Here is a 26,500-nt window from a genome sequence, read left to right as displayed (position 1 = left end):
CTGACCTTTCTCCTGAGTTCCAGTTCTATATATCCAGCTATTTACTTAAAGCTCATATGCAAAGTTTAACTTGTTTTCTAGTTCTGTCATTCGTTGCTATTGTTTTCTTCTGTCTCTTGTCCTGAGAAAATGGCACCAGAAACCTTGAAGTCAACCCAGATTTTTCTTTACCTCTCTGATATTGAGTCACTCACCAAGTCCTATTAATTCTACCTCTAACTCATTCCTTTCTTTCCATGACAGCTACCACTGTCTTGGTTCAAGCCATCATTATATCTTATTTGGTTTATTATAGTTGGTTTCTAACTGGTATCCTTCCTTCTGATTAATCTCCCTCAAAACCTAGGTAACATTTTAAAAAGCTTATTGGATCGTATCTCATTTCACATGCTAGTAAGGTTATGCTCAAAATCCTTCAAGCTAGACTTCATCAGTATGCGAACTGAGAACTTGCAGATGTACAAGCTAGTTTTAGAAAAGGCAGAAAAACCAGAGATCAAATTGCCAGCATTCATTGGATCATAGAGAAAGCAAGGGAATTCCAGAAAAACACCTGTTCTGCTTCATTGACTATGCTAAAGCCTTTGACTGTGTAGATCACAACAAACTGTGGAAAATCTTTAAAGACATGGGAATACTAGACCACCTTACTTGTCTCCTGAGAAACCTGTGTGTGGGTCAAGAAGCAACAGAACCTTATATGGAACCAACTGACTGGTTCAAGATTGGGAAAGGACTACCTCAGGCTGTATACGGTCACCCTGCTTGTTTAACTTCTGTACAGGGTGCATCATGCAAAATGCCGGGCTGGATGAATCACTAGCCAGAATCAAGATTGCCAGGGGAAATAACAACCTGAGGTATGCAGATGATACCACTCGAATGGCAGAAAGTGAAGAGGAACTGAAGAGCCTCTTGATGAGGGTGAAAGAGGAGAGTGAAAAAGCTGGCTTAAAATTAAACATTCAAAAAACTGAGATCATGGCGTCTGGTCCCATCTCTTCATGACAAATAGATGGGGAAAAAATGGAAATATTGACAGATTTTATTTTCTTGGGCTTCAAAATCATTGCGGATGGTGACTGCATCCATGAAATTAAAAGACACTTGCTCCTGGGAAAGAAAGGTATGACAAATCTAGACAGAGTATTAAAAAGCAGAGATATCACTTTGCCGACAAAGGTCTGTATAAACAAAGCTATCATTTTTCCAGTAGTAGGATGTGAGGGTTGGACCGTAGAGAAAGCTGAGTGTCAAAGAATTGATGCTTTCAAATTGTGGTGCTCGGGAAGTCTCTTGAGAATCCCTTGGACTGCAAGATCAAACCTGTTAATCTTAAAGGAAATGTACCCTGAATATTCACTGGATGGACTGACGCTGAAGCTGAAGCTCCAGTACTTTGGCCACCTGATCCCAAGAGCCAGCTCTTTGGAAAAGACCCTGATAGTGGGAAAGACTGAAGGCAAAAGGAGAAAGGGGTGCCAGAGGATGAGATGGTTAGATAGCACCACTGACTCAATGGACTTGAATTTGAGCAAACTTTGGGGGATAGCGAAGGACAAGGGACCCTGGCATGCTGCAGTCCGTGGGGTCGCAGAGAGCGGGACACAGTAAGCGACTGAACAACAGCGACAACAACATTGGATTGCGTTGCTTTCATGCCTAAAACTCCACAGTGACTTTCCTTAGCATGACATGTTATTTCCCACCACTTCCACCATTCCCTTCATGCCGAACTGTTGTAGTTCCCACTCTAACCATGTCTTTGGTATTGCATCTAACTAAAATAACCTAATTTTTCTTATCTTCTTTGAACTTTCTCCTAAAACTCAGCTGAAATATCACCTGCATCTCTCCCAGGTTTACAGAAGTGATTAGCCACTTTTGTGCTTGCCTCTTTTTGCATCCTTTATGATATTTCTTTAAGTACTTGTTCACATTTGTTTGCCTGTCCAGACCTAGGGGCAGGAATCATTAAGATTAATCACTTGCCATAATATAATGCTTAGATTGTAGTAAGTATTTACTGTTTCTGAACGAAGAGAGGATTCCGGGGGGGGGGGGGGAATAATGCTTATTAGAAGCCAAATTAAGTTCTAAAACATAGTACTCTAAACTTTCTTTTCCCGAAAGAGTTCTTGGATGGGTAGATTGGAGTGCTTTGATTTCTTCAAGATATTTGAAAAAGCCTTTTATGATATTCTCGATGACATGTCAGTGAAAGGTGGACAGGATGGTGATACAATTGGGTGACTTTATAGTTGTCTGAAGAGCTCCAAATTTAAAGAGTTTTGGTCACTGGATGTTTGCTCGGATGAAGGTGGTACACCACAAGACTCTCCCTTTGGTCTAGTCTTGTTCAGCATTTTCGTTATAACTTGTGACTAAATAGAAAGTATGCATACAAATTTGTGGGTGATATGTTGTGGTCAAGACTTTTTCAGTTGTGATGGAAACCTGGCTCAAGCTAGTTCAAGCAAACAAGGGATTTATAGGTTCTCACCAGTGGAGTTTTTTAGTTTCTGACAGGGGTTCAAGTAATGTCACTGGGATTCTACCTTTGCTCATCTCTCTGTTCTACTTTCTCCTAAATTGGCTTTATTCTCAGACAAGCCTTTTTGAAGTATTAAGCAAAAATGGCCACTAGCAGCTCCAGGTTTAATTAGTCCTTCCAGCTTAAGGAACCAGAGGAAAAAAGAATCTCTATAACCAATAGAGGGATTCCCTGGTGGCTCAAATGGTAAAGAATCCTCCTGCCAATGCAGGAGACCCAGGTTTGATCCCTGAGTCAGAAAGATTCCTTGGAGAAGGGAAGGGCCCCCGCTGTAGTATTCTTGCCTAGAGAATTCTATGGACAGACGAGCCTGAAGGGCCACAGTCCACGGGGTCGCAAAGGGTTGGACATGACTAGGCGAGTAACACTTGCGCACCTCCATAACTTATGGAGAGCCTATCCTGTATAGTCTTGAGTAGAGCTGGTCCCACTCCTGTAGTAGAATGATGTTGGGGGAATGGATTTCCCACAGAAAAAAGAAATTCCTGTACAAGAGAAGAAGGGAAAACATAATGAAGTAAAAGCTATAGTAGAATGAACCACTAGAGATGGATAGTTCAACTACTGAATGTCTGAATAGAGATTAACAGTGTCATAAAAGACTGAAATATTGAATTAAATTACAAGATTTTGTTATTACTACTATCATCATCGTTGTTGTTGTTGGCTAATATTTATGGAACAGTTACTGTGTCTTGGGCACTATACACTGCATACTAAACTTTATATTCAGCCGATTGCTACAATGACCATATGAAGTATAGGTATACTTCCATGTTTTTACAGAGCAGAGATTTCATCCAATCTTCTAGGAAAATGAGCATTTAAAGCTTAAAACAGTTGCCTGCATTTCTGTTCCGAGAGAGAAGGTGCAGAGCTGTGTGTGCAGTGCCCTGTGGCACCCTTCAGAGCACAGGCTCAGTTGTGGGGCACGGGCTTCGTGGCTTAGTTGCTCTGCAGCATGTGGGATGATCTTCGACCTGGGATCGAACTCATGTTTCCTGCATTGGCAGGCAGATTCTTTACCAGTGAGCCACCGGGGAAGCCCCTCAGAGACATCTTATCCTTAGCAATTTGAGACAGACAGGCACTAGAGAGACTGATTTCCCCCCCACCCCACCCCAATAAATAAAAGCTCTTTGGGATTCTCAACTTTGTATTAATCTTTTTATTTTGAGATAATTGTAGTTATAATAAACAATTCATAGAGATCTTGTGTAACTTTTACCTAGTTTTCCCCAATGGTAACTCCTTGCAGAACTACAGCACCAGGCCACACTAGGGGTGTTGACATTGCTGCAGTCCACCTATCGTGTTCAAATTTTCCACGTCTCACTTGTAGTCATGTCGTGTGTGAGTGTGTTTAGTTGTATGCAGTGTCATCACATCTCTAGTCAGGGTATCTAACTCATAGTCAAGACCTAAAATCTTTCAGTTTTAATTTCTAACACAGTAAATATCAATAGATATAGCCAACATCGATAAAAGCTGTGTAAGGTTCTCAATTTTAAAATCTGTGAAAGTTTCCCAAGACCAGAAGTTTAAGAACAGCTGGCTTCAAGCAGGGAGATCCCTCCCCATTTCACCTTCCCAAGCTACTGCAGAGCACTGTGTGGTTTGTGATGTCTCAGTTAAAATGCTCGTAGGACCGTCGATGCGAATGATAATTAGGTTCTTTAGTACAATTTGTCCATCCATATTGGAGGATGAGTTGAGACTCTTCTTTGACATCTGTAATTCTGAATGATTCAGAGAAAGGCTTTAGCTTTCTGTTGTGTTTACTTAAGCAGGAAGAGAATGGAATAGAAAATACGTTCCAGCCGTGACTTTTTAGGAAATGAGTAGGTAAAAGGAGGTAAGAAGTGTGTTCAGGAAGGGAAGTAGTTGTAGCCAAAGGATGAATTTTTATACAATCCTTTATTCTTGAGAGCCAATTCTAGTGCTTCCTTTGGAACATTATAGGAATGGGAGGGGAGGGATCATCAACCTTCTGTGGGAAAAAAACTGTAGTCAGTTTCAGAGGTAGTTCTTGGGTCCTTGTGGTTACTCATCACAGGGGATAGCTGTACTGAAAGAAAATTGGGGAATTCAAGCGGGCAGGAGATTGCAGAGTGAGAAGACTTGGAAGAGCAAAGAGATACTGCATTCAGCAAAAGCCTTTGCCACTGCATTGGACCCTGCCATGTGATTTGTGTTGTGCGTTGGTTTTGCTTGTAAGATTTTTTTTCCTTTGTTCAAGTCGAGCATTATTTATTCAGTCCCACACATTGGGAGTTTTAGAAAGGCTTGAATATTAGGATCATTTGATCTGACATCTTCTCTTCACCAAAAGAGGTCTTTAGGGTCTGAGCCTGAGATTCTCTCTATAGGGATCATCACAGGAGAACTCCCTGTGGCTAATCTGTAGTCTTCAAATTATGTGTTGACTGCACTTGCATTTTCTAGTGCACATTGGAACAGCCTTCACTGCTGACCTTGACCAGGTGCTGACTGGTTAAAATTGAATGCAAAAGTAAGTCTTCTGTGAATAATAGAATATGTAGCTTCTAAGAGCTGTTTGATGTTTGGCTATGATGCCAACTACCACATCTTTTGCTCTTTTTTCTCGTTGTTTTATGCTTCAAAATGTTGGGAAGTTAACCAGAGTTACAATCAAATTCTTCAAAGCAACCTACGTAAAATCTGGAAGTTCAGGAAACCAGCAAACCTCTTTTCTCCCCCTTCTGCCTGCCTTTCCCCTCCTCTTCCCTCCTCGCCCCTTCCTTCCTTCCTTTTCTTTCTTCCTTCCTCCCTCCCTTCCTTCTTTCCTTTACTTAGAGAGACATTTGGAAAGGTACTTAATGTTTGAAAGGGGCTATTTTCTCCTTCACTAATAGTTAAACGTTAAGCTGTTTTGGGATTTACAAGGAATATTCTGTTGCGTTCTGAGAAGAGCTTCATGGAGAGGAAGAATTTGGACTTCTGCCTTCATCTTCAGTTATTCCATGATTTCCACCACCAGCCTTTAGCACTAAGTAAGAATCTTTCAGAATAAGAAAAAAAAAATCCTAAATTTTTAAAAATACTTATTTATTTGGCCGTGTCAGGTCTTAGTTGCAGCATATGGGATCTTTGTTATGTTGTGCAGGATCTTTTGTTGTGGAGCACACACTCTAGGTGTGGTGCATGGGCTCTGGAGTGCGTGGGCTTAGTTGCTTGAGGCATGTGAAATCTTAGTTCCCCAACCAGGGATTGAACCAGCATCTGCTGTATTGCAAGGCAAATTCCTAATCACTGGGCTACCAGGGAAGTCCCCTAAAATTTTTTAAAATATATTTATGTATTTATTTATCTTTGGCTGCACTGGGTCTTTGGTGCTTTGCACGGGCTTTCTTAGTTGTGGCGAGCAGGGGCTGCAATGGCTTCTCTTGTTGCAGAGCACAGGCTTCAGGGCACATGGGCTTCAGTAGTTTCAGCACATAGGCTCAGTAATTGCGACTTCTGGTCCCTAGAGCTTGCGGGCTTCGGTAGTTGTGGTCTGCAGGCTTAGTTGCTCCACTGCATTTGGAATCTTCCTGGACCAGGGATCAAACCCATGTCCCCTGCTTTGGCAGAAGGATTCTTATCCACTGGGCCATCAGCGAAGTTCCAGCCCTAAAAAAAAAAATACAGTGAACTTATTTTATCTCAAATTGCCAATCAATAGAAGGCAATTCAAATAATTTGAGAATTTTCCCCCTGTGTTTTAATTTGTTGTTGTTGTTCAGTCACCAAGTCATGTCCGACTCTTCGTGGCCCCATAAACTGCAGCATGCCAGTCTCCCCTATTCTTCACTATCTCCAGGAGTTTGCTTAAACTCATGTCCATTGATTCAGTGATGCCATCCAACCATCTCATCCTCTGTCCGTACCCTTCTGTTGCCCTCCATCTTTCCCAGCATCAGAGTCTTTTCCAATGAGTCGGCTCTTTGCATCAGGTGGCCAGAAAAGTATTGGATCTTCAGCTTCAGTATCAGTCCTTCTGATTAATATTAAACTTTAGAGAAATATAAATAACATAATAAACTGATAAATAGGATTTTTTAAATTACCTGGTTTTTTATAATGTATGTTAGTCACTCAGTCACGCCCTACTGTGACCCTTGGACTATAGCCCGCCAGGCTCCTCTATCCATGGAATTCTCCAGGAAGAATACTGAAGTGGGTAGCCATTCCCTTCTCCAGGGGATCTTCCCAACCCAGGGATTGAACCCAAGACTCCAGCATTACAGGCAGATCCTTTACCATCTGAGCCACCAAGATGGCCTTGTGAGCAAATCAAGTTTGCTATACTATATCAGGGTGAGTACTTACATTTGTCCATGAATCAAGAACATACATTACTGTTAGTATTACTAATGCTGAGTCACTATAAAATCTTGAAGAACCTTTGGAATTATTGAAGAAAGAGGACTTCTTATTAAGGTGTGTGTGTGCATGTGTGCTGAATCGTGTCCAATTTTTTGCAACCCCATGGACTGTAGCCTACCAGGCTCCTCTGTCCATTGAATTTTCCAGTCAAGAATACTGAAGTAGGTTGCCATTTCCTACTCCAGGGATCTTATTAATATAATATTTAGTATATTTGATGACATTCTACTTTCAACACAGTCTTTTCTGATTAATCTGAACATTCATCTAATCATCATTCCCAGTAATCTTTCTTTCTTGGATAAAAGGGAGTTTCTTAGAGCTACTGAAGTTATCAGTAGAACCAGCTTCCTTTCTGCCTTTTGAGTGTGAAGGTAATGTTATCAGACTCATATTTGTGAAGGAGAGAGTCTGTCCCAAGTACCTCTTCACTTCATTTTCTACCCCTGAAATTATGTTGCAGCCTTTTCCTCCATTAGTGCCTCTCAAGTGTGGGAGGCAGCTGAAGTCAGTATATAATCACTTCTTGCAGGGAGATTAATGGCTCTGGCCTTTCTTTATTTTCCCAGTCCTCATTTCTATGTCACCTGCCTATCAGCACTCAGATCCCTAATAGGTGCTATTAGGCTAATATCTAAAGGTGAATTGAAAAGAAGTATCATTAAAAGATAAAGGACATGAAATATTAGGAAACTTCAGACATCTCCATCTTTAAGTTTTCTGTCTCTTTTCAGGTTCCTCTTTTGTTGTATTGTTTACCTTCCCATTTCAGTGAGCCCCGGAGCCACAGTGGCACTTCTTAGCATTTCAGAATCTGAGAATTGGCCAGCTTTTATTGTTGTCATAGTTGTGAAGGTATTCAGTGACCCTAACTTTTCCTATTTTTATTCCTATTTTCCCTGCTGGCATCAGTCTTTTGACAATCCCTGCTTTTTGCATCCTAGGTATACAGGCAAGATGGCAAAATGAGTCCTTTTTTGATTTTTATCCTCTCCTGGAGAGTGATAAATGAAGCTATGTTTGTTCCAATGAATAGTAGAATTTGAAATCCCACAAAGCCACCTAGCTTATTAGATGACTATCACAGAGCTGCTTATTATGCACTGTGGCTTAGTGTAGATTATAGATGTGACCAAACAGTAATTAGCAGAGCTAGCGCTGTAGTTAAACAGTATTGTGCTACTCTGTGATTTCTCCTTAGATTTCTGTTGCACAGTAGAAGGAAATTGAACAGTAGTTCCAAATCTGAAGGTGCATTTCCTCCCTTCTCCTCATTCCCCAAAATCCCATTCAACTAATCAAATAGTTAAGTAAAGTCATCCTCACACAAACAGATGCTGAACTCTACTTAGTAACTTATTAATAACTTCAATTAGTAGGAGTAGTTTGACGTGCACACACACATTAATCAGCTCCTCGTGTATTAATTCTGTTATTCTTAGTGATCAGTTCAGCTAAGTTTCTTCTCTTTGGATATTTAGGGTTTAATTTAAGCTGTTTGAATACAACAGTGGTGTTTTGTGCTTACATCTTAGATGTGGTTTTCTGAATCTGTCAGTATAGAATTGGGAGCTTAGCTTTGTCCAGAATGTCAGTGGCTTATCTTTTCCCTGGCCTCCCAGCAGTACTAAATAAATTACCAGGAAATGAAACCACTTCTAGAAAAGAGCTGCCTTTGATGGCAGAGAGTGTGTAGGTGACTCCCTGGGGACTTCCTTCCTTCTCTGATTTGGATTGCTGCCTCAGCAATGGGACATGTTGGCAAGAGGTCTTGCTCAAGCCAGGCAGTCAGAGAGTTCACAGGAGTGACCTAGAAGGTTTAGGCCAATTTCTTTGTTCAAGAAAGAGGACTTTGCAGGAATTTCTCTTGCTAGTAGAAGAAAGGTATAGAAAAGGGGACAGATTCTAAGCAAAGGAAATGCACATATTAACTAACTCTGAAGTTACTTCTATCTCAGTTCTTCCCCAAGAGAAAGACCCGAGAAACAGAGGCGAGGCCAAGAGTAAAGATGATCTGAATACTCTCTAATTTCCCTTTCTGATAATTCTCATGGGTGAAATCTCTAGGAAACTTTCTTTCCAAAGAGTTAATGAACCACCATCTAAAAGCATTCCTGAGAGGGCTTAATGGTTAGACCCAGAGTCTAGCACTACACAGGAGTAGTAGGAAATCCAGTTTATTTTTTCTGTTGTTCTTACCTTCAAATCTGTGCTTAGACATTTTTTAAAAGAGTTTTTCAGGGATCTAACACATCCCAAGAAGGTTGTCAAATTGAATTATAAATGCCTGATTTTCAGGAGTACAAAAGACCAAAAATGCCTCTTGGCATTATGCAGAAGATTCACTGGACAGGCTTCCACTTTCATTTAATGAAAAGGGTGGAGTTAGAAAGTACAGGGTGGATGTGTGTAACCACAAACAGATAAGGATAATGTTTTGGCAGCTATTCAAGGACCAGAATTAATCAGAACCAGTGTTTTAGCATTCTGTGGACTCTGATAGAGATGATCTGCAAATATCACTTGATTTTTAAGCCAAGAAGTCAGAGCTACTTATAGAGAATGGATTCAATACCCAGACCTTGGTTTCCAGGGTAGTGTTTGAGGCCAGGAAGATGTTTGTATGTGCATGTTTGTGTTTAAAATGAGGGAGATGGATTATAGGTAGAGTGGTGGTCATGCAGTAAACTATTTCAGGACCAGAGTCCTGTCGCAGAACAGTGCAGCAGCTTTGATAATGGGTACATGGGTGCCTCACTCTGAATGTGGACCTGTTGAAGGAGTATAGTCAACCTGGCCTTTCACAAGGGAAAGAGTGTTCCAATCCTTGACTCCTCCTTTTTAGATCTTCTTACTGGTATCATACATAATCTTTAGGAAGGATCAGTCAGTGTGTACTGGGTGCCTTTTGCATGTGCCAGACACTGTTTAGTTAGGCACTATTAACTCAGAATTGGTACTTTGTCAACCTGATAAATGCTAGGGTTTAAAGAATTAAGGGATTATTGCTCTTTGTTACAACTTTTAACTCTAGATTTGTTAATTTCTTCTTGGAATCTAAGTAAAATTGCATTCTTGTGAGAGGGTCTAGTTTTGGTGGTAGAGATTGCTGGTTCTTTTGGGGTGGGGGGCTATGCTGGGTCTTTGTTGCCACATGCAGGCTTTCTCTAGTTGCGGGGAGCAGGGGTTACTCTCTAGTTGTTGTGCACCAGCTTCCCCTTGCGGTAGCTCCTCTTGTTGCAAAGCATGGGCTCTAGGGTGTCAAGTTTCAGTAGTTGGGGCACACAGGCTTAGTTGCCCCACAGCATGTGAGATTTTCCAGGACCAGGGATTGAACCCATGTTCCCTGCATTGTCAAGCAGACTCTTAACTACTGGACCACCAGGGAAGTCCCAGACTGCTGGTTCTTGTGTTTGACTATTCTTATGTATGTGTGTGTATTCAGCTTCATGTGCAGACTGCTGTGGATTGGCTTCTGGGTAGTAACAGTACCTCCTGTTTCTTCTCTGCACATTTGATGTTAGATTCACACTCTGAAATGTCACTGTCATTAACCTATCGCTGTTATAATCTCTATGGGTTAGAAACCCCCATCAGCCCTCCTGTAACTTTTAAGTACGTTTCCTTCTACCCAAAGATGAACTAAAGCTCCAGTCTTCCTGAAGTGGCATTCCTAGGATCTGGATATTTCTCCCTCTCTTTATCCCCATATGTATTCTTGGATTTTACACCTGATTAATGTATTACTTGTTGACAGGTTGCAGAGAAGCAGAAGGGCAGCAGTAGAACAAGCCTCAGAAGCTGAGCCTTTTCTTTCTCGTCAGTCTGTGTGCTCTCTTCTCTTGCTGTTGAAGTCTGGCCCTGATTCTCTTTCAGTAGATTTTTAAAAGAGACAGTTTTCTTAATACACTTTTAGCCAAGCACAGTTTATGAGGCGGGCCATTAATAAGACATGGAGCTGTTCCTAGCCCAGGGTGCACTCATCTAAACCACTTAGATTTATAGTGGTATCATGAGCTAGAACTTGAAAATAAGGACTAAAGTCTTGTATTTAAAGCCCTCTGCTTTCTGGCAGGAGAGGATGTAGGACTAGATTAAATACAGAGAAGATATTTCCTGTAAATGTTCTTGCAACTCATCTACTGCTTTCTCTTCCCCCACAGATGGAGTCCCCTGTGTCCACACCAGCAGTGCTGCCACTGCACCTTCTGGTGCCCGTGGTCAATAATGACATCTCATCCCCCTGTGAGCAGATCATGGTTCGTACCCGATCCGTTGGGGTCAATACATGTGATGTGGCTCTGGCCACAGAGCCTGAGTGCCTGGGCCCCTGCGAACCTGGGACAAGTGTCAACCTCGAGGGCATCGTGTGGCAGGAAACCGAAGACGGTAAGTACTACATGTGGCTTTCCTGTACCTTCTCAACCTTCTTCTGTCAACAAGGACTTATGGTTGTGAATAATACCAAGTATTTATTAGGAGTCTCATATGACGTTTGCTGGTGATACCTACCCAGAAGATTATAGCCAACTTCTCTATAAAATTGCTTAGCTTCTAGAGATTGCCAGTTTTTTTTAATTAGTTATCTCCCCTTCATAGCCATTTTTAAGCCGTCGTTTGATAGGTACTGGCCCTATAACTCAAACTGTATCTATACTGTTTCCCTCTCTATCATTTTATATGGGAGAATTTGAATATACATGAACTTTTGGGTCAGGTTTGAAGAGAAAAAGTAATAAAAGGGCAGCTGTCGGAGTCAAGGAAATGGAAAACAGTCTTGAGTTAGTTTTGACTCACTGAATATGCAAGTCTTGCCTTTTTTAACACCTGGAGGCACAGCCAGCTCCTTCCTACTAGTTGCCTCATTGCCCAGCCACCCACACCACTTTATGCATCTGTCACTTAGTACAGATTTTATAGGCCTAGGCAACAGGGAACTGTTTACATGGTCTTGTTTTCAGGCATTCAGTAAGCAGTTGGCTCACTGTAGGGTGCTGCTTCTTGTATGTTCCGCTTGTCCCTGACAACAGAATCTCTTCTGTTTTGAAAATTTGTTAACCTGAAAAATTAGGGGTGCAAAGGGACTTAACCAGATATTTTAGATCCCTTTGGTACCATCTATGGCAATTTGATTTCAGAATACGTTCTTTTTATAAAGAATCCAAGTCCTTGTCAAAGAATGTGTGGTTAGAGAGGCTGGGCCTCAGAGTCCCATCAGGTCTTTGCATCAGTAATCAGGCTTTCAAAGCGTCACCACTCTGAGGAGTTTAGAAGCCCAGAGGAGCACAGCTAATTATCTCTGATTATCATAAGCTATCTTGTCAGTCTGCCCATGGAAATTCAGGCATTTCATTTTAATCATTCCAGTAAAAAAAAAAAAAAAAAAAAAATTCTATTTCTCTGAATATTTTGTTGTGATTCAGTTTTCCGTGCAGTAGGCACTGATGTGATACAGGTTAAGAATTCTGTGTTCTTGGCTCTCTTGTTGTTAGCAATATAGTAAAGTTTCAGCTTTCAGAATAACATTGCTGGTGAGGTTTTATTGTGTGTCTGAGACCATAATGCAAAAAGAAGAAGAAAATAATCCCATTTTGTTAGAAACTGTGAAGAGAGAGGTTGACCTAGAGGTTGACACTGTAAGTGTGTATACAATATACAGTCTGGAAATCACAAGTGGCTATCTCTGATTTTAAAAATGCCGTCTGCCTATGGCCACATGTCTGAACAGCCAGAGTCTACTGGAATTACAAACATATCCAGATCTCAGCTCTGAGCCACCAAGCAAACTTCAGGGCCTGTTGCTTCAGTATATTGAAGATCAAAAACATCAATTTCCTGCCAATTTACTGTATTCCACCCATCTTTATAGTAGTGATTTTCTCCAAGGGCAATATACTTTCCGTGTATGTAAACCTGATAAAAACTGTGAGAATGAGGCTAATAACCTTTTCCCTCTCCTGAGAACAATGGTTACCTTTTTTTTTTATTTTATTATTATTTTTTTTTAATGGTTACCTTTTTATCTGGGGATTCTTGTTCTCCCTCCCTACTAGGGGGATGTTAGCATAGATTTTTTTTTTTTAATTGTTCGTTATGAAAGACTCTCTGGTTGTCACTGGCAGCCTATTAGCCAGTTCCCCTGTTACACACTTTCAGGGCACCCTGTGTACTTTATTTCACAGTACTTACCACAGTTTGTAATATTGTGTATAATTACATTTTTCTGTTTTTAAAAAATATTATTTATTTATTTGGCTGTGCCAGGTCTTGCAGCATGTGGGACCTAGTTCCCTGAGCAGGGATCGAACCCAGGTCCCTTGCACTGGTAGCACGGGAGTCTTAAGCCACTGGACCACCAGGGAAATCCCAGCATTTTTCTATTAATGTCTGTTTCTTCCACTGTTCTAAAGGTTCTGTGAGCTCAGGGACTCTGTTTTGCTCGCTATTATATCCTCAATACTTAATGCCAGCCCTCACAAATATTTATTTGAATGAATGGATGCTTACACCATCTCATTGTCATTTCTGGATCTATGTTAGTATATATGTAATAGATACCATAAACTCAGATACTTTCCAGAATTCTATACCTTCTCTGAAACTCAAAATAAATATTATTTTCACCAAGCTTAAGATCATTCTAATTTATTTAAACCTGTAAGGTGTTCGTTCTCTGAGTACTTTTAATACTGTATTTTTCCCCACTTACCATATTGTGTTTTAGGGCTTATTCTTCTTTTCGTTTCATCCCAAGGGAAAGAGAACTGTTCTGGAGTGATACACTCTACTCTTCTTTGCTTTCTGGCCATCCCAGAGGGCCTTCACCTATACTGTCTGTTGGCAAAGGTCTGAATTAGGATCAGAGCTGGTTCACATTCCTTTTCATCTTTAGATAACAGAGATTTCCTGCAAAGATCATTCTTGGCAAATCTAGAAGACCTAGTATACTGCGTCCGTTTTCAGGTTAATAGTAAGAACTATATACATATACTTAAAAAAAAGTCCTTCCTGCCATGTAGGTTTCTTGTCTGCTACCCCAATTTTTTATACTTTCTGTCTCTTTGCCCAGCAAACTACTGTCTTCAAACTGAAAAGCCCTTCTGCCTTAGAGATAAACTATAAATGCTTGGCCTCCGAGGGGAATGGAGGGTCCTGCGCTCCCTATAGAACTGAGCCCCGTTGCAGAGAACAGGTGTAGGGGTCATGGCCTGAGTTCTTCCTGATTTCTTTGCTTACCTATTCTGCAGTGTTGCTTCTTTCTTTCCTATTTCTCACTATGAACCTTACCTTGGAGGCATTTTGAAATTCCTGCAGATCTCATCTCTTTTTAGGCTGTTTGTAATTCAGCTGGCATCTACAAAGATCCCCCTTAACTAGGCTCAACTTTAGGATTGTTAAGAAGACCCAAGTGTAACCTGGACTCTCTTGTCTTCCTTTGCTTTTTTGAGATGTATTCTCAGCATTTATCCAGAGGTCTGCTTCTCCCTGATTTCACCTTGTCCTACCTTACTTCAAATAGAAATAACAGGTCCCAAGTCTATTTCTGGTTCACAAATCTTACCTTAACCCACAGTCCTGGCAACAATGTATAAAAAACCTCCATGTATAAGACCTTATGCTTCTGTTGAGGCAAAATTGCTTACTGGCTTCTATTTTTTTTTCTTTTTTTTTATGGTATTTTAAAGAAAGGCAGAGCTGACTTATTAGATAAGAATTCCAGGAAGTCCTACAGATTCTCCTTTCTAGACTGCAGCACTAGGTCGAAGGCCATCACTAGTGATATATTTTACTTTGGCAAATGTGCTTTCTAGACAAATTTGTGATATACTGGAAAGAGCCCTAGAGTGAAAATCAGGAGACCTCTATGTTTCTGCCAGTACTGTTGTGACCTTGGACAAGTTCCTTAACTTCTTTGGACTTTAGTTACCTCATATCTTAAGCATAGTTGAATTGGATGACCAATAAGGACATATCCAGGCTTGTAAGCTGTTATAATCTATGGCTTTAAACCTTGAAATCAGCATGGATCCAATATTAGTTGACTATGGCATCTTGAAAATGAATGGTTTCATATGCCAATCACAAGAGTGAAGAAATACCATTGATGAAATTTTATTATACACTTGTTTATGTAGAACAGAAAATTAATCTACTTCTCTTGCCAGTCTCAAATTCAGGAAATCTCCACCTCCCATTTTTCAGCCCCCGATCCTAGACTGACAAATGAAAGAATTCACAAAACTGAGCTGTTTTTGATGCAAGTTTATGCTGGCTGACATAAAATGAGTTTGCAGTGCTGCTTGGCAATCCCTTCATCTCTCTATTACATTTGCATTCCACAGTACTTACTTCATTCTCAAGATTTCATCAGTCCAATTCATTCTCTCCTTGTGCTCTTAAATAACTAAGATCAAAGCCATCCACCTAAGTCCTCTAACTTCCCTCCTCTTTATTAAAGTGTATTTTTCTTATGCTGTTACTTCCTTTTTCTCTTATTCCAAAGATTGTTTAACTTGACACCTTGAATTTTATCTACTTTTTTCTTCATCTTCATGCTTTCCTCTTCTGTTTAAGCTCTTTCCCTCTTCAATACTTCCTTATAGTGAAAATATTTTCCTCATCGTTGCTACCCCGTTGAACAACTGACCTCTCCCCTTTTCTTCACTTCTTGCTATTGCTGTTTTCAGTCTCTTTTTACCTGCCCAGTATCATCTAATGTCTTGCTGTCAGATTTCTTCTGCTAGCATTTGACTGAAACATTTCTCATACCAGTGACCATCTGCTTTCCTAAGGTCGTCTCTCCGCTCTTCCTAGGCTTTTAGAAGCTCTGCTATTTATTCATTCTCTGAACTCACCTCTCTTCCTTTTGTAATATTGCACTTCCCCAGATTTCCATATGTTTCTTTCTAAATTGGTTATTCTGTTTATTTTGTGTCAGCCCCTCTTTCTCCTTGTATTCATTAGGTCAGAAACTCCTGATGGGTTTTAGGATGCTGAAGTATTGGTCATTTCTGTCCTAGTGTCCTCTATGGTGGGACCTGTGGCAGCTGGTGCCCTAGTCCCTTTCCTCCAGACAAGCAGCTTCATCCAGAGTATGTTTTTTCATTTACTATGTGTGCTACAGTGGGGAAAGTTGAGGAAACATTGAGTTAAGAATGGAGTTTGGCTGCTAGAAACAGAAAATGGTGTAATGTACGAAAATTCTAAAGGTAGGCAATCTAAGGCTGGCATGATGGCTTCAGTATAATCAATGTTCCAGGCTCCTTCAAGTTATAAGTAACTTATTGTGAAATTGCTAATGTAGCTCTAGCCATCACATGTACTCTTCAGGCTTGAAAACGAAGGAGAAAAGTAAAACAGCATCTGCCTCCCACCTAATCCATTTCCCTTTGTCAAGCTTTTGAAAAAGTTTACAAACCCCTGGTTTTATGTATTACATCTAATACACTGAAAACCCCATCAGACCACTTAAATTTTTTCCCCTTTCAATCATCTTTTATACTTTAAAGAATTCAAGAAACTAGTTTATTATATTTACCCAGACACTTCACATTTCTGTTGTTCTTCCTCCATTCCTAATGTTCTGAGTCCCCTCTGTTGTTTGCATTCTGTCTGAAGATTCTCCTTTATTAATTCTTTTAGAGCAGGTCCACTGCCTATTAATTCTCTGAGAATGCCTTTATTTCGCTTTTATTCCTAAAATTTTTTTTTCTTATATAGAAATCTAGGTTTACATTTCTTTTTAGCACTTTAAAAGTGTTTTACTTCCTTTTGGCTATCATGGTTTCTGAGAAATACACCTGTAAGTGTATTTAAGTTGTTCCCCTCTAAGTAATATGTTATTTTCCCCTGGTTGCTTTCAAAGCTTTTCTGTCATTTTCAGCATTTTGATCATGACGTGTGATGTGTCTAACTTGGACTTCTTTGGGCTTATCCTGTTTCGGGATTCACTTAACTTCTTAAGTCTGTGAATTTCCTTTTTCCAAATTTTGGGAGTCTGACCTTTACTTCTTCAGACATTTATTCTGCGCCATCCTCTTTCTCTTCTCCTTCTAGGACTACAGTGACATGAATATATGCAACCCACAGTTCCTATGTATCTTTTCTTCTTTATTAGATTATAAGATGGTTGAGACCAGAAACCACATTTTATTTTATGTGTTATTTCTCCCAAGAACTAATTCAGTCTTTACACAAAAAGTAAAATAACCAGTAAATATTTGATTAATAAAATTGTGCTTGTACCCATGTGTTCTAGTGAAAATGAAGTCGCCAGTCGTGTCTGACTCTTTGCAACCCCATGGACTATAGCCCACCAGGCTCCTCTCTCCATGGGATTCTCCAGGCAAGAATACTGGAGTGGGTTGCCATTTCCTTCTCCAGGGGATCTTTCTGACCCAGGGATCGAACCCAGGTCTCCTGCATTGCAGTCAGATGCTTTAAACTCTGAGCCACCAGGGAAGCCCAATGTATTCTAGGCATGTAGGTAAAAATGGTAATTTTTTATTAGCCTCTCTTGGGCTCATTTGCTATGTATTGATCAAAAATAATGAGGGATTTTGTAAGGTATTGAATACTTTCTTTTTTTAAAAAAACAGTGACTTCCACCTTCAATCTTTTGAGATTATAAAAGTCAGAGATAGAACCTTCAGACATTTTCAGAGGAAATGGTTTGAAGTTATTCTCCGAGGAACAATGAGCATGAGCATGGAGGAACCTCAGAAGCAGTCGTAAGGGGTGAGAGGTGTTGAGTGGGCAGGCCCCAGCTCAACCTCTGCTACCCAACCAGATGCAACCCAGAGCCGTTCTACTTTTGGATGATTTATATGTTAAGCTCCTTTGTAAAACTATATTTGAGGAGGATTCTGCTATTAAAAAAAAAAAAAAAGTTTTGATAATCATCTGTCTAGGTTCACCCTCCCAACCCATGTAGAAAACCTTCTTAAAACATCTCTGAAATTGATCTGATCTTTAACAGAATATCAGAAAGACAGAAGTTGTAATGCTTTAAGACCAATTTTTTTAAATGGGGTATAATTTTTTTTTTTAAAAGATTTACTTAAAAATCTTAAGTAAGTGCAGCAAGTGGGGGTTGCTCTTTGTTGCAGTGTGCAGGCTTCTCATTGTGGTACCTTCTCTTACTGTCAAGCACAGGCTCTAGGCCTGTGGGCTCAGTAGTTGGAGCATGAGGGCTCAGTTGTTCCAAGGCATGTGGGATCTTCCTGGGCCAGGGATTGAACCCATGTCCCCTGCGTTGCAAGGTGGATTTTAACCACTGGACCACCAGGGAAGCCTTAAGACCACAGTTCTGACGTGGGAGGGAGTAGAAATCCCTGGTATGCCAGAGGGTATAAAAAGCTCTATGATAAGCTTGGCCTGCCTTCCAAAGCTGAATTCTAGCTTAATGATTTAGTGGGTAGGAGAAAGTTTTCGATTTTTGCGACTGGAAAAGGTTTTGTCGTATACGCGCACAAAGATGGAAAGTCTCTGCATCCCCAGCTCCACACCAGGGTATATATTTCAGTCCAACAGCTAGGAGTGTCTGTAGCTGTTTAAGGTGAGTTGTTCCAAAGAGTAATAGTGCTCTAAAGGCATAGTAGTACAGAACAAATACCTCTGAACTAGAGTCTGGAGAGTTGGATTCCAGAACAGACTATACAGTTAGCAGGCAATGTGATTGTGGATAAGTCTCTGAACTTCTCCTGGCCTGAGATTTCTAATTTATGTGGCCTTGGGCTAGATCTGTCTTGTCCAGTAGAACTTTTTGTGGAGGGAAGAGACTCTCCAAAATGATAGTCTAGTGACACACGATATTGAGCACCTGAAATGTGGCTCACTGAACTGAGGAACTGAATTTTAATTTTTATTAAATTTAAATATTCTTTTTAGCTAGTGGTTTACCATATTGAACATCATGGGGTCTAGGTGGTCTTTAAATTACAAATATTCTGAAAGTGTATATGTGCTCTGAGATGGAAAGAAAGGTTATCTATGGAAGAGGATGAGGGCAGGTAAACAGGTGATACCTACAAGACCCAGGGTGACTTCTGTGTACTGTGGCCCCTGTTACCTAGCAGAACAGTTGGCCCTGCTTCAGACTCTGTGGTTGAGCCCTGTACTTCGGTCTGTGGGCCGAAGTTTTCTCATTATCAGAGTAGTAGGCAGTGGTTTTGCTTAGCAGGAAGTTAGTTTGCCTGTGGTAGCTCCGCTGAGAACCTGCTTCAGCGCTTCTTCATCCTCATCTGCTTACAGATCCCAGCTGTGGGTCTTTGTTGTTCTTACTAAAACGAAGAGGCTGTCCATTAATCTTGCATGAAAATGATAAACTTGATAGTTACCCTTGGTTTATTCTCTGTGATTCTGATGTAAGAAAGTATGTATGTGAACTGTGAAATAATCTAATTTGAGATATTTGTACTGAAAATTGGGGCTCCCCTGGTAGCTCAGCTGGTAAAGAATCTGCCTGCAATTCAGGAGACCCTGGTTCTATTCCTGGGTCAGAAAGATCCCCTGGAGAAGGGAACGGCTACCTGCTCCAGTATTCTTGGGCTTCTCTGGTAGTCCAGATGGTAAAGAATTCACCTGCAATGAGGGATACCTGGGTTCGACCCCTGGGTTGGGAAGATCCCCTGGAGAAGGGCATGGCAACTCACTTCAGTATCCTTGCCTGGAGGATCCCCACGGACAGAGGCGCCTGGTGGGCTGCAGTCCGTGGGGTCACCAAGAGCTGGACGCGGCTGAGAGACTAAGCACAGCGCACTGGAAAGTTCAGATGGGACTCAGCTGCTGGCTTGTCTTTTTCCTTAGCTTCATCAGTACTCTTTCACCTCAGTCTCACCTCAGGCAGCACTCACCTAGAGAGAGATGGTGCACAGTGACCGGGGTTTCCCCACAGCTTAGCCAGTTGCTTACCAGCCTGACTCCTGCAGAATCAGCTGTACCCATAGCACAATCATAAAGAGTCTCACAGCCATTGTCTGGCACCACAAATCTTCATAGCAACAGACCACCACATGGCAACAGCAGACACACAAAGGAAACATTAGGGAAATCAATACTTAACTTTCTCCCAGCGCCTCCTATACGGCAAAGCAACAGCCAGCACATTCTTCCCACCTAGCAGTTTACTCCTAGGGGATGCTTTAGGGCAGTTACATGTTTGTACACCCTGTGATGGATCGTGTTATCTGTCCACTGTCATATATTTAAATCCCAAAGCCCTAAGGAAAAAATTTCAGTTACAGGAATTTTTTGAGTTGCATTTTGCAAATTGCAAAATAAACTAATCTCCAAACAGAGAGATTCTTTTGTGCACTCTTACCTACCTCCTCTCTGCCCGCCAGCAAAGGGCAGTCAGGCAACAAGGTGGCCAGGATTTGGGCTTGCCAGATAGGTAAGGGTTATTTCAAATGAGATTCTTTTGATATTTCAGTAACAAAAGCTTCTCAGATGGGCTCAAAAAAAGACCCATGTTGTTACTAATGCTATCCTTTAACAAATAGTTTATTTAGTTCCTGATACTTCTATGTGAACCTCGGTAAGTAATACCTAGGCAGTAAATATAGTTCTGGTCTAAATTGGGTGGCTGATCACTATCCCCCTCTGATTCAGGTTTGACGTATGATTCCAAGGGAGAAAAGACCCTATTAGAGACCTTCTCATTTTCTTGCCCAGTTGATGAGGTTATTTAACTGGTCTGGGATTTAGTTTGCTCATTTGTAAAATGCAGAGGTTGGACTGCATAGCTCTGTGGTCCTTTCTGTTCTGATATTTATGATTCTCTGATCATTTGTGTGGAACAGAAGAGGGGTTGTCTTTGTTCATCATTGGTTGCGGCGAGATCTGCTGGAAGCTGTTGTCGTACCCTACTGTTTCAGTGCTAACAGTGCTGCTCAAAACAGGTCCTGGCCCTGCCCTGATTGATAAAGCTGCTGTAACAATGATGGGCAGAAGCTGTTAACAAACTTGGCAACTAGCCTTTTTCCTCCCACAGTAGTTTCAGACCAGTTTAGACAGAGCTTTGCTTGCAGGTCGCTGCTGCTGCCTCTTAATGACACCAGTGAGATTCTCATATTCTTTCTCTCTCTCGCCCCACACCCCCTCTCTGTCTCTTGACTACTCTGTGAAATGAGAGGCTGTTCTCTACCTCTTCTGCTACTTCATTATCCCATCTCCCTCAGGCTTTACAGAACAAAGAAATCATAGGGCATCAACTTTGTAATTTAGGCAGCTGGAGATAATTTCCCCAGGATAGGGTGGGTAGGTAGATGCTTCCCCCTGGCATGAGGCAGCCCTGCTAAATGGCCATGTGTTTTGTCTGCCAGGCTTGGGCTTTGTTAGGCCCATTTAGGCTCCTCTGTATTTGAGTGAAATTATAGTGGCAAGCCAGGCCCATGTACTTTTAGAGGGTTAGGGGTTAAGGAAAAATGGAAAGTGTGTCATTTATAGGCGCTGCTACTTGCTAATTACATAAGGAATTTCTGTTTAAACCACTGTCCCTGTGCTTACTGCTGCCAGATCCTTTATTTCCCTCAGTTGCTGCCTTCATGGCCTTCTCCATAGCAACAAGGTCTATGACAAAAAGGCTATGGTGAGAAATTGAGCAGTTCCCCTCCCACAAGTTGTACTCTATTTTCTCTTTAGGATGTCTCAAAAAAGCCTGAAAGACTGCTATCAAATAATTTTCTACCCCCACTGAACTCACAATCAAGTGAAAGTTTTAACCCTGAACTAATTCAGTGAACAACCTGCTTTCTCCTTATTTGACTCTGATTATTCCCATCTTTTGAAAATTTTCCCATTTCATTCAGTACACTTGGAACACAGTACATCTTCCCATTTAGCAAACTCCCCTCTGCTTTGTAGCTTTTACTCTGCTCCTTTGACTTGTTGTATTTTTTAAATCTACCAAAATCAAGTATCAATATGGAGAAAGAAAGTGGGAACCCCACCCTCACATGCTGCTACTTTAGATTCCAGACTGGTCTGCCACGCTGGAGGCTGGACAGACTACCTAAAGGATAAAACTAGTCTGCATTTCAGCTGATCCTGGCACTGATCTACAGGAGTCACAAACCCAAAGTTTTTGTTTTTATGTTAATAGATCTTATTCAACAATAATATAAATATAAGTATTATACAGGTCCTTGAATTTTCAAGATTAGTGTTACCCATTTTGAACATAAATAGAATATGTACTTTCTTTTGTGTTTCTATATCCTTGTAGCTGTTCAACATTATGCCAGTGAAATTCATCATGTTGTATGTAGTTGTACTTTGTTTATTCACTCTCTCTCTTTTTTAAACAGTATTCAGTGAATATAGTGTGACTAAAACACTACTTATTTACTCAGTTGTTGATGGACATTGGGTTGTTTTCAGTTTGGAGCTATTGTGAAAAGTTGCTGTGAAAATTTTTGTACATGTCTTTTGGGGGAATATATGTACACATTTCTATTCTGTATATATTTAGGAATGAAATTCCTAGGTCATAAGGTAAACATATGATCAGTTTTAATAGATGTTGCCAGTTTCCCAAAGTGTCTGAAGCAATTTATAACTCCTACTTCCAATTAGAATCCTGGTTGCTCTGTATCCTTGTCAACACTTAACATTATGTCTTTTTCATTTTAGCCATTCTAGTTGGTGGGTAATGATATCTCACTATAGTATTAATTTGCATTTCCATGATAAGTCATGAAATTAAGCATATACTTATTGGACATTTGGAAATCCCACTTTATGAAGTACATGTTCACATCTTTTATCTATTTTTGAATTGGGCTGTGTGTTTTCTTCTTACTGATTTGTTAGGAGTTCTCTTTATAGTATGGTAAAGAGTCCCCTTTGTTAGATATACATATCATAAATATCTTCTCCTGTTTCCTGCATTTTCTCCTAATGGTACCTTTTCATGAATGGAAGTTCTTTGTTTTCATAAAGGCTGGTTTTTTTGGTTTCATTTTTTGTTTGTTTTATAGTTAGTGCTTTTTATGTCCTGTTTAAGAAAACTTTGCCTTTCCCAAAGTAATGAAGATATTCTCCTTTTTTTCCCTGAAATTTTATTGTTTTTCTTTTCACCTTTAGATCTGTAATGTATCTGATTTGATTTTTGTTTAGGGTGTGAATAAGGAGTCAAGATTCTGGTTTTTTCATATGGATACCTAACGGACCTAGCACCTTACTGAAAAGACCATCCTTTCCTCCACTGGACTTCAGTGTCACATAAGTCATAAATCAACTGATATATAGGTGGATTTATTTCTAGGTTCTCTCTTCTGTTCTAGTCATCCATTTGTCTAGTCTGTATCAGTGCTACACTGTCTTAATGACTATAACTTTATACGTCTTGCTATCTAGTAGTGTAAATCCTCCAACTTTATGGTACTTCAGCCTTGGCTGTTCTTGGCCTTTGGCATTTCCATATAAATTTTAGGATCAGCTTGTGAACTTTTACTTGAGGGGTGGGGATGGTGGGAAACCTGTTGAGATTTTGATTGGGATTACATTGAATTTACAGATCAATTTAGGGGCAGACCTAAAGTTTTATCCTTTTATTTAAGCTTAGTATTACTCAGTTGGCAGGTGGTGCAAAATCAGAGAAAGTCAGTGATATCACTTGAGGAGATTGTTTAAAATAGATGTTGGCTACCCTCCCCCACCACCGCCCCATGCTCATATTCTGAATCATCAGGTTCAGGATGGAGCTTGGGCATGTTTATTGTGAAACAGTTCCCCAAGATTTATGATTTGCTGCCATCACCACTGTTCTCCACCTACCTTGTTGGCGAACTACTGACCTAGACTATAATCTCCTTGGCTAGTGGCAGTAATTCACTGAAGCTAGTTAAAATCTGACTTGTTTAAAATCTGACCTGTTTAATCAATACCACTCTGCTGTTGGTGGGCTGCCATAACAACATACCAAAAGTTGGGTGACTTAAAATGACAAATTTATCATCTTATGCTTCTGGAGGCTAGAAATCAGAAATCGAGGTGTTGGCAGAGCTATGCTGTCTCTGACAGTTCAGGGGGAGAGTCTTTCCTTGCTTCTTCTAGCATCTGGTGTTTGCCAGTAATCCTTGGTGTCCCTTGGCTTGTAGGTGACATCACTCCAGTTACATGGTTTTCTTTTCTTTTATCTTTTGGCCACACCATGGCATGCGGAATCTTAGTTCCCAGAACCTGCACCCCCTGCAGTGGAAGCACCGGAAGTGCAGTCTTAACCACTGACCCACCAGGAAGTCCTTCACATGGCTTTCTTTTCCCTTTGAGCTTCGCATTTTCTTCTTTGAGTGCATCTGTCACTGTGTCCAAATTTATCCTTTTTATTAGGACACCAGTCATATTGGATTAGAGCCCACTTAAATAACCGCATTGAAACTTGATTGTCTCTGTAAGGACCCTGTTTCAAAATAAGGTCACAATCTGAAGTACTGGAAATTCAGAGTTCATTAGTGTACCTTTTTGGGGGGTGGTGGGGACACAATTCAGCCCATAACAGAGGCCATCGAAAATTTCAGAATAATTATTGTCACAAGTTAGAGAAAGGAAGGAAATCTAGAACTGCACATACTAATGAGAGGCATTGCTTCCCAAGCCAGTCTGGGCAGAAGAGCATCCACCCCCTGATCCCAACTGTTCCTCTCCTACATTACTTTCCCCCGCTCCCCTCCTTGGCTCTGAGAGCCTCAATGTGGTTCAGTTCTGCTCTGTTAACAAACCCTGAAAATGCCAAGTGGAGATTACCAGCAAGACAAAGAAGCTTCAGCAGTTACCTACCTCTCAACCTCTAGCTGAAGAGGGCTAAGGAAAAGTACCTCTTGTAGGCTATCCCCTAGCTATGTTCTTATCTTGATTCTCCTACTAGGTCTTAAAAGCAGTAAAACTGTGGCCAAGTGTGATTCCATCTCAACCCCAGGCAAGTGTTTCCTCAAACCTGTCCCACTGAGATGATACCTTCCTTCTTAGACCCAGAGGTTTTCAGATAAAGACTTCAGATGGACAGCCGAAGGCATGATGGCCTCTCTGAGCCACCTCTCACTATGGGTATGCAGTGTGGTTGCCTTACCAAGAAGAAAAGGAGGGTGTGAGATTTAAGGGTGTGGTAAAGCAGCCTCTGTTAAACTTGCAGTTTTCATGGTGTGGGAACTTGTAGGTGGGAGGAGGAACTGTTAGATCTTTAGCTTTCCTCCTCAACCTCTTGGTCGTCCCCATGGTCTGGGGCTGGAGGGGATTACGCTGAGTGGATGTTCCACTTTGGCCTTACATCTCTAATATATACTTGAATATAATTTTCCTGCTTAGAGTTTTAGCAGCATCAGATCTACCTAACCTGCTCCCCTAATTGGTACTTGCCTGATAATGGTTTCAGCTGGTCTCTATTATTTTACCTGAATTTCTGTGGAGAGAAAACACCATAGTCATGTGAAAAGGGTTCCAGGCTGATGGGTATTACCTTTGTACTTTCTTTGGCTCATTCTGCCCCAGAGGATCCCAGAAATAAGGGTTTAAGATTTTTGTTTTCTGTCATTCTGAGAACATCTTTGCTGCCCATTAGAATTTGGGGGCGGGGACTTAAAAAGCCCTGATGCTCAGGTCTCACCTAGTTAAATGAAATCAGAATGACTATAGGTGGGAGCCAGGTGTCAGTATTTTTTTAAAGATCTCCAGGTGCGTCCAATGTGCAGCGAGTTGGGAACTGCCGCTCCATAGGTTTCAAACACTTCTGCAGAAGACTTTATCCCAAATTGCTCTATTGGATAACCTCACAGATTTCTACTTAGAATGTTAGTAAAGGGCTCCTGGAATGTGTAGATTCTCTTTGAAAGTATTCAGGTATTCTCTTTAAAGGAATAATAACCACATTTCTGCCTTTGGGTTTCTGGTTTTAAAAGATCCATACATGATTTGATCCTTCCCTACAGTCAAATCTATGACTTGAAGATGAATGAATTCCTAGGATAAGTAAGATAAAAACCTGGAAATGTTGCTGTTAAGCTGATTTTAGGTTCTGCCTGCATGAGGCTTGATAAGACATAGAATTTACAGATAGCAAAACATTCTTTCTAATAATTTTCACTGCAGTAGACAGATTTGGGACTAGAGTTTTCCTTGAAATATGGCACTCTTTACCAAAGTTCCTGATGTTACTATATAGCAAACCCATAAAAAAAGTGGTTTTCAGATAACCAATTTACAGGGAAAAAAATCTTGGTAAATGAAACACAGATGGTCCTAATTTTCCCTGGTCTTTTCAGAATTTCTGAATGCTGCTCACTCTTGTGAATTTCTGATTATATTCACCCTTTCTCTGCATCTGTGATTTGAACTTTTGTCCTAGAAGAAACAGTGCTCAGAAATTTGCATAATCTCTTATCACTTGGCAAGATTAAATATTATTCAGTAATGTACCAGAGGTAAGCTATGGGAAGTGAGCAATTCCTACATTCCCCTAGTTGAGGCTTCCGCGGAGGTAGTAGTACCCACAGTTTCAAACCAGCCTTCCTCACAAACATCCCCTTGTAACTCCCTCCTAGCCAGTTTCCTGTACTATAC

The 26,500-nt window shown here is 40.7% G+C and overlaps 1 protein-coding gene across 3 annotated transcripts in view; it reads left to right on the top strand.

Annotated features, from left to right (window-relative positions):
- Positions 1-26,500, top strand: part of ZNF609 (zinc finger protein 609) — a 198,812-nt gene that overhangs the window by 132,456 nt on the left and 39,856 nt on the right. For all 3 annotated transcript variants that reach the window (XM_043471690.1, XM_043471689.1, XM_043471692.1), the window contains one exon: positions 11,107-11,332. In XM_043471690.1, the coding sequence (XP_043327625.1) occupies positions 11,107-11,332 (226 nt within the window). The remainder of the gene's footprint in view (positions 1-11,106; positions 11,333-26,500) is intronic.

This window comes from Cervus canadensis, chromosome 6 (genome assembly GCF_019320065.1).
Source record: "Cervus canadensis isolate Bull #8, Minnesota chromosome 6, ASM1932006v1, whole genome shotgun sequence".
Lineage (NCBI taxonomy): Eukaryota > Metazoa > Chordata > Mammalia > Artiodactyla > Cervidae > Cervus > Cervus canadensis.
The sequence above is the reverse complement of the archived record's forward strand: the minus strand, read 5'-3'. Positions and strand labels throughout refer to the sequence as shown.